Below are 12,832 nucleotides of genomic sequence, written 5' to 3'. Positions count from 1 at the left end.
AGTCAGGGAAACTCACAGGCCTCAGGCTCTCAGCTCTGACTAAGACCGTATATGGAAGAAGCTAGCAGGTAGCTTCTGTTCACTTTTCGCTCATCCCTATCTCTCAGCACGCTCTCTCTCTCTCTCTTAAACACCCATTAACTCTCTTCTCTTATTTGCCACATGTCCAGCCTCCACCAATCAATCACTCTCTTATTCTATATTACGTCACAGTTATGGGTGTGATACAAGGTCAGTGTACATATTTGCCTGTTTCACTCTGTACCAGGCTTTCCCAGTCATTTATGGCATCACATTCCATCACAGAGCATCATACACCGCATAGAGGAGGCAGGGTTGGCTCATATGGGTACTCAAGTGAGAAACAGAGAGAATGTAGGTACAATACTCCCCAGTAGGTACAATACTATTAGAAGACACTGATTTATAGACCGAAAACCTCCCCTTAAAAATCCTCTGCCCTCTCAGCCTCGCAGTGCATGTTTAAAATGTCTGTTTCCAGAGTCCAAGTAAAACACAGAAAGGCAGCATTCAGTTACTACGCACCACAGATCTGATCTGGAAGAATAGCTGAATAAACCCACTTGTGGTCCCAGGGGCAGACAACTTGTTTTGTTGAGGCCCCTAATTAAAGTGAAGACAACGGACCACTGTGCAGGACAGAATCACAGGATTACAGGCACGGTAATGATGTAGGATGTGGCTCAGTTGTCCCTTTACTGAAATGCATGCAATTAAATTAGATACAAACTTGTGAGACAAAGTCAACCCCTTAGAGGTCCAGGGGCCCAAAGTAGTTGTCGAGGAGGAAATACTAAAGCCTTTGGCAGAGTAAACTTCCAGATGACACTTTAGAAAGATAAGAAGTCAGTGATCTACCATACAGACATGAATTGAGGCTTCAATTGCCTCATGTGGGCTTGACAAGAAAACAAATAACAATTTCCCAAAATATATGTTTTTATTTCTTAATTTCTTTTGTCTTTCTTTCTGTAAAATGTTTTTATGTGTTATCTTCAGATTTTTAAATGAACTTTTTTTTTATTTTACAGGCAAACATAAAAAAACACGTCAATTAACTGCCCTGAGGAAGATTTATATTTATTAAAGCATTGTATAAGACTCTGTGCCAAAGATAATTGACATTCAGATGACTTCTTTAGCTTTAACATCAGGAGAAAAACATTTTTCAACAGATATAAACTTATATACACATTTACACATATTCTTTTACATTTTTTATGAACAAAACAACAACATTTGAGCTTTACAATGCCATATTGAACTGCAAATACCAGTGTCTGAGTGGATTTGAGTCTTCTTTTTGTGTTTCAGGCGGTCCAACTCTTGCCCAGGTCTACCAGCTCCATGCCTTCACAGTAGGACCGTGGTCGCGACACCCTGACCTGCTGGGGAACATCACATCATCAAGTAAGGAAACCAGATACACATCTCCCTCTCTACCAAACTGTCATACACACCACATGCAGGGTCAGACACTCACCGTGGGCGTCCTGTGGGATGCTAGCTGCTGCAGAAGTGGGAATGGAGTCCAGTGAATGGGTTCCACAGGCCAGCTACAGACAGAAAGGTCACTGGCCTTACCCGAGTCCAACACCCCATCCCCCATACTCATCTCGCTCCCTCTCCAACCATACTGCGAGCTGTAGGGAATACAGAAAGCACAGGGATGATTTACAGACACTGGCTATGTAAATACTTACAGACTGAGATTTACATTTCTGTCAAGAAAAACTTTGGAAGTACTGAATAGGGAAATGTTAGGGAATGGTCAGGCTTATAAAAGGAAAATAAATGTTGTTTGTTTAGTTTGTTTAGGTAGGTAGGTTGGTAGGTAGTTACTTTATTAATCACCAAGGGGAATTTTTTTTCGCTGCAGCAGCATTTATAGATACAGGAAAGCAATAAAATAACAGTAAAAAATATTAAATATAAAAATGCACAGTATATACACTATATACAGTACAGTATATATATATATATATATATATATATTTTTTTTTAATTATATTTAAACAAACAAGAAACACAGTCAATAGTGTTATTGTTGTGTGTTGGATTTTGCCAGAGGTGAGTTATTGTACAGTCTTATTGCGGTCGGCAGGAATGATCTCCTGTATCTGTCCTTGTGACAGCGGAGCTGGAGGAGTTTATTGGAGAACGTGCTCCGCTGTCCCTGCAGCAGGTGGTGGAGAGGGTGGTCAGGATTATCCAATATGGATAATAGTTTGTTCAGCGTCCTCCTCTCCACCACCTTTTCCAGGCTGTCCAGTTTGTAGCCGATGATGGAGCCGGCCTTCTTAACCAGTTTGTTAAGTCTGTTGGTGTCTCCGGCTCCAATGCTGCTCCCCCAGCAGACCCCAGCGAAGTACAAAGCACTGGCCACAACAGACTGGTAGAACATCTCCAACATCTCGCTGCACACATTGAAGGATCGAAGTTTCCTCAAGAAAAAGAGTCGACTCATCACCTTCTTGTAGACAGCGTTGATGTTGGTCTTCCAGTTCAGTCTGTTGTCGATGGACACACCCAGGTACTTGTACTCCTCAACCATGTCCACCTCCTCTCCCAGAACTCTCAGCGGTTGTGGAGCCGTCGCCTTCCTCCTGAAGTCGACCACCATCTCTTTGGTCTTGGCCACGTTCAGGAGCAGGTGATTCCTTCCCGCCCACTCCACAAAGTCCTCAACTACTGCCCTGTACTCATCCTCCCGTCCATCCCTTATACATCCTACCACTGCAGAGTCATCAGAGAACTTCTGCAGATGGTTTAATGTTTGATTAAATGCTATAAATAATATTTTTATATCAACAACTTTTAAAAGGGCTGTGTATTATGGGAAAGAGACCAACCTGCACAAAATGATCATCCCGCTTAGCTGTAGGGCTCTTTGTAACATCTTTCTGTTCATTGTTTTATTCATATAGCCCAAGACTTACATTTGTGGAGTTTTGGTTTAGTGTTAGCCCCTCATCCGTGTCACTTCAAGATGCAGGGAACTGTTGTTAAAAACAAGCTCTGATCAACCCGCTGTACACTAACGGCAACAAACTACTGACATTGTAAAGCTGTCATGTCTTTAAAGCATGAATTGAATTAGGTAGACATAACACATAACTGTGTGTGCGGAAAGTTGAATTCTGTTGATGGTTGTAACTGTGTTGGTTTTTAGGCTGCTAAAACGTCTTTAGTGAGAAGAAAGAAGTTTTAAATATGAAGTCGGACCATCACACACATGATCATCTGATACTGTCAAACACAATGACAGTTCATGTGGGATACTCAGTGTGTGTGTGTGTGTGTGTGTGTGTGTGTGTGTGTGTGTGTGTGTGTGCGTGCGTGCGTGTGTGTGTGTGTGTGTGTGTGTGTGTGTGTGTGTGTGTGTGTACCTGTGGGGGTAGATTGTGTTGATGTGTGTTCCATGGCTCGGGCAGGTGGAACCCAGTGACAGGGTGTCGTCGTGGTAACAGCAGGGCCGGTCGAGCGCCCGGAGATGCAGTAACTCATCGGAGCGTGTGAAGGCAGGATTGTCCAGTGAGTCTGCCGATCCCGCCCACGAACGCAACCAGAACCGACCTGACAGCTCGTCAAAATGGTTGAACCTGCGATAGCTGCACACACAACAAATCACAATGAGTTAAACAGTCTGAGGGTTCAATGTTATTGGGTTTCCTTCAATGTGATCAGGTTTGAGACATCAAACAGATTTATTAATCACATGTTTTTTTCCCCTACAGTTTCATAGCAGTTTTAAAAGTTTTGCAAGAGCAAATGAGTCAATAGGAGGGAGCTGTAACCCTTCTCAATGAGTGGTCTTTACCTAACGACATGTTGTAAAATCACCTCTGTGTGATTCACATGCAGGATACAGTCATCATTGGACATGTATCATAAGGGAACGATCTGGAGTACAGGGAGGTCATCACTGACTGGTGTGATCTCCATCACTTCCGGATTAACGCCAGTAAGACGAAGGAGATGGTGAATGATTTCCGCAGGAAGGCAAAACCAACTACAACGGTGAACATCCAGGGATTGGACATTGACATTGTGGACACTTATAAATTCCTGGGTGTTCACCTCAACAATAAACTGGACGGGTCAGACAACAGGGATGTCCTCTTCAAGAAGGGCCAGAGTCGACTCCATCTCCTGAAAAGACCGAGGTCCTTCGGAGTCTGCAGGACTCTGCTGAGGACATTCCACGACACTGTGGTGGCGTCGGCCATCTCTTATGCAGCGGTCTGCTGGGGCTGTGCAGGTACAGAGAGGGACAGGAGGAGACTGAACAAGCTGGTCAAAAGGGCCAGCTCTGTCCTGGACAGTCCCCTGGACTCCATAGAGGAGGTGGATGAGAGGAGGATGTTAGCCAAGCTGACATCGATCATGGACAACACCTCTCACCCTCTCGATGAGACTGTGGGAGCTTTAAGCAGCTCCTTCAGTTCAGACTGCTGCACCGTCAGCGCAGGAAGGAGCGCGACCGCAGGTTGTTTGTTCCGATGGCTGTCAGACTGTTCAACACCACCATAAAATAACGTTGCACTATTTCATTTCATAGCACCTGACACTTTTTCCATTCATCCTAAACTGTATTTATTTATTTTTATTTGATTTGATTTGTTTTTGTGTATATAATCTGTGTGTGTGCATTTATTCGTTGCTCTTATTTTTTTCTAAAATAATCATTTTGATCTATCTTATTTTATGTATTTGTAAATGTTTTCATATTGTGTGCACCTTTTTTGTGTTTCTATGCTGCTGTGACGACTAAATTTCCCCACTGTGGGATTAATAAAGTCTAAATCATCTCATATTTTTGTACCACTATGAGCCTGACTAAATGGGACTACAATTTCCTACTGTGTGAGAGTTTCCTCTTAAAGAGGCTTCACAAAGCATGTTGTAGTGAGGAACAAAGAAGTCCTAAGATAAGAGAAAGGGCGGAGTTGACCCCTTTGCTATGGATGACATCATGTTTCATGAATAAACTTACTATGCCTCACAGTGACAGGCAGTGGATTACTTCACATTAATGCATAGAAATACAAAGAAATATATAGCGAGATAGATTTTTCTATATTCAAGTGAATTACTCTCAGAAAGAAAACTTATTAGTCCTAAATATAAGATTGAAATGTCCAAATCTCTCTGGAAGCAACACTCACTTGCTACTTTTAAGAAGACACTCTGGATTTAAGGCTTAGCTTCAGGTTTATCACTTCCTGTCTGAACTTTGTCTGTTTGTGTGCATACTTAGTATTACAAGTTAATCTAGGCAATGGGACAAATACACTGCGTCTCAGTTAGGGTGGATAAACTCTTCCCTAATTGAAGTAGCACTTATGATCTAAGTGCTTTCAACACAAAAACCTCAGTTAGTACGGCTTTAAGAAGCTGAAACCAAACGACTGTGCTTCTACATATAAGCAGGGGACAGTTTAATCCACAACGTGTAGATTTCTCCAGAATTCACACCTACGTACATCATAACAATATGAAAGGGGAAAGAGATGAGTAATGATAATAACAAACCACCAGTCTGATCATGTAAACTACACACAGTTTACAAGCCAGAGTATTGATATCTAATGTATGTACTTACTAATGACCTGAGGAGTATCTTAAAAATGGTAAAAGAAAAATAATTATGGTGGGTAGGAGAAATTTGTATTCATCTTAATGGAAGTGAGTGGCATCTTAAGTCCTGTCTAACAGCAGATTTGATCACTTGCTGGCAAAACATTCAGACAGGTTTGACGTCATGTCAGTGAACACGCTAGGGTACATACGACGGAAATTGGACATGTTGAGCTGTCTCAACACTTCCCACCAGTCTGCGGTCCTACATTCATCCTCAGCGTGTGGGTTGGCAGCTAAATTGTGACACCTAGTGGAGCTTACTGTTTACTGTGACTGTATGTGCACATGCTTCCATCTCAGTGTCTGGATTTTCCTGCGTGGATCAACATACATGATCTTTTCTCAGGTGCCAAAGCCATTTATGTCAGATTAGTAATTTCTATGCCATGTATGTGTGTGCTTCTCAACATGCAGGTTTTTAATGTGATATTTTTGAGGCCAGACAATTAGACAATCCTCTAAACATCTAAATATATTTCAATGGTAGTATGTACAATTTGTGCCTAAATCTTTGCTTTTTAATTTGTACGTTGTGAACTGTGTTTGTATACGTGTCCATCACCGAGTGGATGCGTGTACCTGCTGCGGGTCTGGTCGACTTTGGCCTGGATCAAAATGGATCGATAGCGTCGCACAGCCACGAAGGCCGAAACGCCGATGACTGTCACCATGATGAGTAAAATGGCAAGACATGCACCCACGAGGCGCGCTCGAGTCATCCTCACGTCACACCTCTGACCCATGTACCAGAAGTCATCACCTACAAGGCAGCTAATACAAACACACACAAAGAGGTCACTTACACGCACACAATATTCTGGGTTAGATGAAAAGGTACACTTTTTGTGCTCTTACCGACAAACTGGAAGTTGTCCCGGATGGTGAGTGCAGATGCCGTGGTGGTGGCAGTGGTCGAAGCGACACACGGAGGAACAGCTGTAGTTTGCGGTGCCGGGCTGCGAGACGCATCTGTAGCCTGCGGGGCACTGCAGTAACCAGTCACACACATCGCCCTGCAGACCTGGAGGGAACATGTGTCAAAGAAAAATGCTGGGGCTATTCTTTATTTTCTATTATTAAATATCTCATGAAAAAACAGTTTTTAACTTGACTTCCCGGTCTGTGGCACTCACTCCCTGTTCAAACCAACCAAAATTGTATTTTGAAAAAGCTGCATGGAGCTGCAATGATGAGTAGATTAATTGATTAGCTGAATGACATAAAATTTATAATCAGCAACTTAGATATGTGATCAATCATTTTGATTCATTTTATAAATTAAAAAAAAGAGCTAAAACTCTGATTCCAGCTTCTTAAACGTAAATATTTTCTAATAAATAATAAACTGTATATCTTTTGGTTGTTTACTGTTGGTTTAGGACAAAACAAGACATTTTAGGCTGAATGTTGGGCTTTGGCAAACAGTGATCAACATTTTTCTCCATTTTCTGACCAAAAAGACTTCAGACCAAACAACCAATCAGTTAATCAAGAAAAAAATGATATATGTTATATGTTGTTTTAGCAGCATTTGGACAGTAATGGAATTCAATGGATTCAAAGAACAACGTGTATGAGGCTTTAGATAATAAGACAATAGTTGTTCGGATCAGTTTATTGTTTGTTATGGTCTTTTTAAGGTGTTTATTGACTACAAAAATATCAAATATTACCAGCATTACTTAACTGTGTCCGTCTAACTGAGTTATGATGTTTATACGAGTCTGCTGTAAATGGGTCAATTAAGTAAGCAGGTTAAGGAAGGAATTCCCTCTAGGTAAGTGAAGCCGATGTGGCTGACAGATAACCAGCCATTGTTTTGTGTATTTCATTTAGACTCTAAATTTTAGAGATCTGACTGTACAGGGATGACAGGAAATGAGTGGTGAGATGTGGGGATGTTGAGGACAATGTGCAGCAAAGGAAGACAGACTCGACTTAAACCCCTGAGCCACCAGGGCCAGGCTCACCTCCAAGTGTGACGTTGGTGATTTTGGATGATCTGAATGTCCTTCCCTCCAGAACAGCCTGAGATAGCGCTGTTTGTTCCAGCAGTGATGTGGGTCCTGCCATGTTGAGCCACTGGAGAGCCCCGCTGGTTTTAAACTCCACAAGACTCTGCACTGCATGTCCACTGGAACAACAGAAGAACAGCACGTTAACATCTGTTTCCAACTTTCTGCAACCTAAACCAACATATTACCATTATACTCATGTATTCAATGTTCTGGAAAATAAATGATAAATGGTTGGCACTTTTTGCCATAGCGGTCTCCAATGTCCTTTTTTTTTTTTTAGCCTCATTCACCCAATTACACAATTTTTACACACTAATTGTGGCAAATGTACTCGCCTACCATCGGGAGCAACTTCTTATTGTTGTGAATATATTTCAACTCTTTTTTCTGAAAAGATGGTAGATGAGGAGGCCACACTGTAGCGTAGCATATCTCCCTGCTAAATTTATAGGTTAGGTTAGGTAGTTACTTTATTAATCCCCAAGGGGACATTTTTTTCATTACAGCAGCATACAGAAGCAATAAGATAATAATAGAATAATAGAAAAGCAATAAAATAGCAGTAAAATAGCAGTAAAAAATATAAAATATAAAATGCAAAGTATATACAGTACAGTATATATCTATATATATTATATACCTCGGGGATTAATAAAGCAACTACCTAACCTTATACAATGTGAAACAAAAATATTTTTTTAATAACATTTTAAATGTTCAGTATCACCAGAATGCCAACAAAACAATGCTAACATGCTGATGTTCAGCATGTATAATGTTATGTTATCAGGATGATGGTAATGCCATTAGTTTTGCTGATATTTGATTAAGATCTGAAGATTACAATTCATCCTGAGGGGCACACAAATGTCTTCACCAAATTTTGTATGGATCCCTTCACTAGATGTTGAAATATTACACCATGAGAGTATCGATATGTGTCACTTCCTGTTACTCAGAGTAGTAAATACAGATGACTTCATAGATAGCTAGAATATGTTTTTGATCCAGGTCTTAAAGGACAGTCTTTGAGGATTTTGGAAATGTCACCAGGGAATTATTTTCTGAAAACTCGGTTGTGTGGCTACAATTTAACGGTAAGACTGATTGCACCTTAGAAACCCACTGTGTCTGCACGACCTCACCTGCTCCAGACTCCCAGCAGCCTGCTGAACCCCGGGGCTCTCTGTAGGTACGGCTCCAGCTGAAAGAAACAGCAGAGGAGAAGTTCACAAAAGTCTGTTTATTTGTGCTTCATTTATTAGTGTGTGTGTTTGTGTACAATCTCTCACCCAGGCAGCGGCGTCTTCCTCCAAACCAGCAGTAAAACCCGATCTGGACTCTTCTACAACCATCTGCAGCAGCAGCTCAATTGACTCCACTGGACCAAACAAGCAAATAATTCAATTACAATTGCCCTGGACACATAACCTCATTACCTACTAACAAAAACACACACATGTACACATGTACCTCTGATGGCTGCAGGCTGGTCGGGAACAACGTAGAACTTGGGAGCATTCGTGGAGCTCCAGGTGGTTGTTGAGGTCAACGCTGAAGGTGTGTGCGCCAAATGGCTCTCCTGGCTGGGATGTAGGGTTGTCCGGGGTGGAGGTCGCTGCGGTGATCCAGCTGTGGTGGTTGTGTTGCTAGGAGACCACTGCCAGACCTCATCCTCCACTTTTGCCTTTCCATCCCCACCTCCATAATCGGATGTCGTCGTTGTGTGTGAGAGCAGAGAGGTCTGTGTCGTAGTAACGAGGTTGTGGGACTGTTTATGTGGAGGAGAGGTTACTGTAGATGTCGGCAGAGGCAGGTGAGCACGTGTTTGAGGCGTATGTGAGGGTACGAGTGTTGGTTTATGGTCGATGAAGGCTGTGAGCGTGGTGGACTCGCTGATAGAGGTGGTTGAAGTGGTGCGTGACCTATCAGGAAGCACAGTGTCTGTTTGGAGCATGTATGAAGGTGTAGATGAGTCTATGGCTGTGCTGGATGACAACAGGGATGCAGGAGTTGGTGAATCTGTGTTGTCATGTAAGAGTGTGTAAGTGGGATGTAGTGTATATGTTTCTCTAGAAGTCCCTGAGTTTTGGACTCCTGCTCTGGGTGTTGAAAACGAATCAGTGAAGCCTGAAGTCCCTGCATCGTCCTTGGTAATGTCAGGTGAGGAGGAGATAGTACTTGTAGTCATGTATGCGGGTCTTTTTGTACTTTCTGTTGCTGTTTGGTTCTCTTCGTCGCTTGTCTGTGTGAATGGGGACGATGTGGACGGAGAATGCGTGAGGCTCTCTGTGCTTTGAAGAGAGTTTCTTTGACTCTGTGAGGAAGACGTGTGAAATATCTCTGTGTCTTCAGCAGTCTGAGCAGTGCCATCTGACGCAGCGGATACAAATGAGTCACTCTGACTTATGTTTGGATGAGCCGAAGCAGCCTCCACGGTACCGATGGCAGTGTGAAGCCCTGTGATGTGGGCGGTGGATGATCGAGCCCTGCTGGGAGCTTGTGAGGGCGTTGATGAGGGGGGTTCAGTGTCCGTGTGCGCACTGCTTGAACCATGTGATGGAGGCTCGGTGGATGTGTTTAAAGGATCAGAGGTGGTGGTGGAGGTCAGATCAGAGTTAAGTCTGTCTGTATTTTGCTGGCTCCTCCAGGAATGAGGTTGTTTATCTTCAGGTGTCCCACTAACAGCTCCCCCACGAGGAACCCCGGTGGTACCACTCTCCATGGTCGTCCAGGAAGGTAGCTCAGGGGGAGAAGAGGTGGGAAGCAGAACGCTGGAGTTGGACACACTCTGGTCTGTTCCCATAGTTATAGGTTTCTCTGTGTCTTTAGATGTCTGAGTGAATGTATACTCGTGGATATCTGTGCCAAGCCAGGCGTTGGAGCTACTGGCTGTTGCATCTGTAAGTGCCATCTGTGTTTGAGTGATCTCTTTGCTTGGATTTGCGGTGTTTGATTCGGTGTCTGTGCTGAGTGCATGCTGAAAATATGGGTGTGTTCTCTCCCTGGCAGTCATGGGACCATCGGTGAGGTGAGCAGCTCCAGATGTATCCGCTCCATTGTTTGGTTTTTCCTCAGGAAGAGGGAGAGTTTCCCTATCAGTTCTGCCAGCAACAGGGAGTCCCTGCTGGGGTGAGGTGGGGAGCAGCAGTCCCTGGTCCAGAGAGGAGGCGCTAGACACAGACTGTGGCGCAGAACTCCACTCCAGACCTTCATAGAGGTGACCTCTGACCCCTTCTGTACCTCCCACCACCTCTTTACCAACTGGAGCAGGTCTTGTAAAGCTGGTTCCTGTCTGAGAACGATGAATGAGGTCTTGGTCTGGCCTGTGGGTCGAACGGTCCTCAGAGGAATGCCTCTCATCTTCCTGGACTGGAACGACCAGGAACAAACACAAAAACAGAGAGGGGCAGGGTGAGGAGAGCCAGAGTGGAAACCACAACAACATAACATCTCCCTGCCTCACGCACCACAGCGAGTGTGATAAGAACTTTCCAGCTGACAGATTTACAGCTCACAGCACATTTTTAACAACACAGCATGTTTAGTTACGCACCACGCAGTCTGATTAACCTCCAGCATCTCTACTGGAAACAAAAAATACTTCTCACACTTTCACAGAGACAACATGAGCAAAGAGCAGCTCCAAAACAAGTCTGTTCCAAATGTCATTACAACTATTAGATCAAACTCTCGTGATCAGGGTAAGCGCAGGCAAGTGGGCCACTGACTTAATAAATTAACCAGGGTAATGGAGGGATGGTTTCTCACCAGAATAAGCCAGTTGAACTGCATTTGAGGAGCGTCCTGCTCCTGTCCAAGTGAGGGTGGATTTGTTTCTGTCACAGCCGGAGAGCAGAGCCATCCGCCCGCTCTCCAAAACTTCATCTTCCTCATTCAAGACGCAGCGCACTGATACCCGCGAACCGCTTTCCAACCATACTAACTTTAAAAGTACCGTCCGCCCGGGAGGAATATCTATCATCCAAGTGCAAACTGGGAACTGTAAGGTTTTAGCAGACGGCTGGTTCAAGGAGTTGAGTCTGCTGGTGTCAGTAAAAAATCCAGGTGAAGTGAGATTGATGTGACCAGCAGGCTCTTGGTCCAGGCTGACATTTCCACCACAGTTGGAGTGTAACAGGGCCAATGTTTTATCTGAGGAGAGAAAAACAACGCTGCTAAAATGCTCTGGCATTAATCTTCTGACCTCTGTGTAATGTTGCAATAAAGATCAGACTGTGAATTTAGACATTTGTGGACACAAGTTGAGGGCAGTTAACCAAAATTATGTTTTTAATTATCATGTAACCTGATTCGAAGGATTTTTGAGGCATAAAATTACAAATGTTCCCTCCAAAACAAGACAAATTTAGAGAAATAGGAGACAACATTATTTATGAAAATGTTGTGCAATAAATCGCAGGTCCTTCCTATCTTATTTTTTAGCATCCTTTGATGACTAGTTATACTTCAAAAGTCTATACTACTCTACAGACAACAATGTATTTCATTGACAGTAAAGCAGGACTATTGTGACTTAATCTAAAGAGAGAGAGAAAAAAAAAAATCACTATTTCAGGCTAAATTGTGTCCAATACAAAGTTTCATGTTTTAAAAATGTGTAGGCAATGCCAAACAATACGATTTGACCCACTGCAGTTTCAAATCAACAGTGTATAATACAGAGTCTGCTGTCTGGTTTATATGTTCTTACCTGTTGTGATGATAAAAAGCAACAGACAGGCGTGGAGCTGCATTTCCAAAGCTGAGACATTTCAGTGTCGGAGACCCTATTAATCTCAAATCCATACAGATTTATCAGATTTTCAGTCTCCGCACGCTGTGACGAGGACGAGCTACTACTACTCAGAGCGAGAATGAACTCTGCTTTTCCTGCGGACAGTCGCAACAAAACGTCAGAGGCGTCAGAAACTTTCCTCCTCCATCATTTCCTTGTAACGGAAACCGCTGCGCTGTCAGCACCAGCAGCGCCGCGCGGTCACCTAAATCAGACCCACGTGTGGGAGACAGTGTGTGTCTTGTAATGCAGGGTGGACAGACACTTGTGGATGGTTTCAGAGCTGTGACACCGCCTCCGGGCTGTTCCGCATGCGGCATTTCCAAAGATGAGAGGAAGGAATCCAGTGGTC

The 12,832-nt window shown here is 43.4% G+C and overlaps 1 protein-coding gene across 2 annotated transcripts; it reads right to left on the bottom strand.

The window, feature by feature from the left end:
- Positions 1-952: 952 nt before the first annotated feature.
- On the bottom strand, positions 953-12,700 carry LOC138615825 (serine-rich adhesin for platelets). Of its 2 annotated transcripts, none has more exons than XM_069689671.1 (11): positions 12,397-12,700; positions 11,454-11,837; positions 9,156-11,054; positions 8,975-9,063; positions 8,828-8,886; positions 7,635-7,798; positions 6,520-6,685; positions 6,244-6,435; positions 3,411-3,632; positions 1,505-1,664; positions 953-1,409 (listed from the first exon to the last, which is right to left on the bottom strand). In XM_069689671.1, exons 1-11 carry the CDS (start codon positions 12,437-12,439, stop codon positions 1,332-1,334), a joined length of 3,456 nt encoding a protein of 1,151 aa, XP_069545772.1. In that variant the 5' UTR covers positions 12,440-12,700; the 3' UTR covers positions 953-1,331. The 2 variants fall into 2 exon arrangements, with proteins under 2 accessions (XP_069545772.1, XP_069545773.1); XM_069689672.1 differs by having other exon boundaries at positions 953-1,406.
- Positions 12,701-12,832: the final 132 nt, after the last annotated feature.

This window comes from Brachyistius frenatus, unplaced genomic scaffold (genome assembly GCF_029030835.1).
Source record: "Brachyistius frenatus isolate BFR_SWC_R1_liver_20210118 unplaced genomic scaffold, ASM2903083v1 Contig_7, whole genome shotgun sequence".
Lineage (NCBI taxonomy): Eukaryota > Metazoa > Chordata > Actinopteri > Embiotocidae > Brachyistius > Brachyistius frenatus.
Note: the sequence above shows the minus strand (reverse complement) of the source record. Positions and strands in the feature narration are given on the sequence as shown.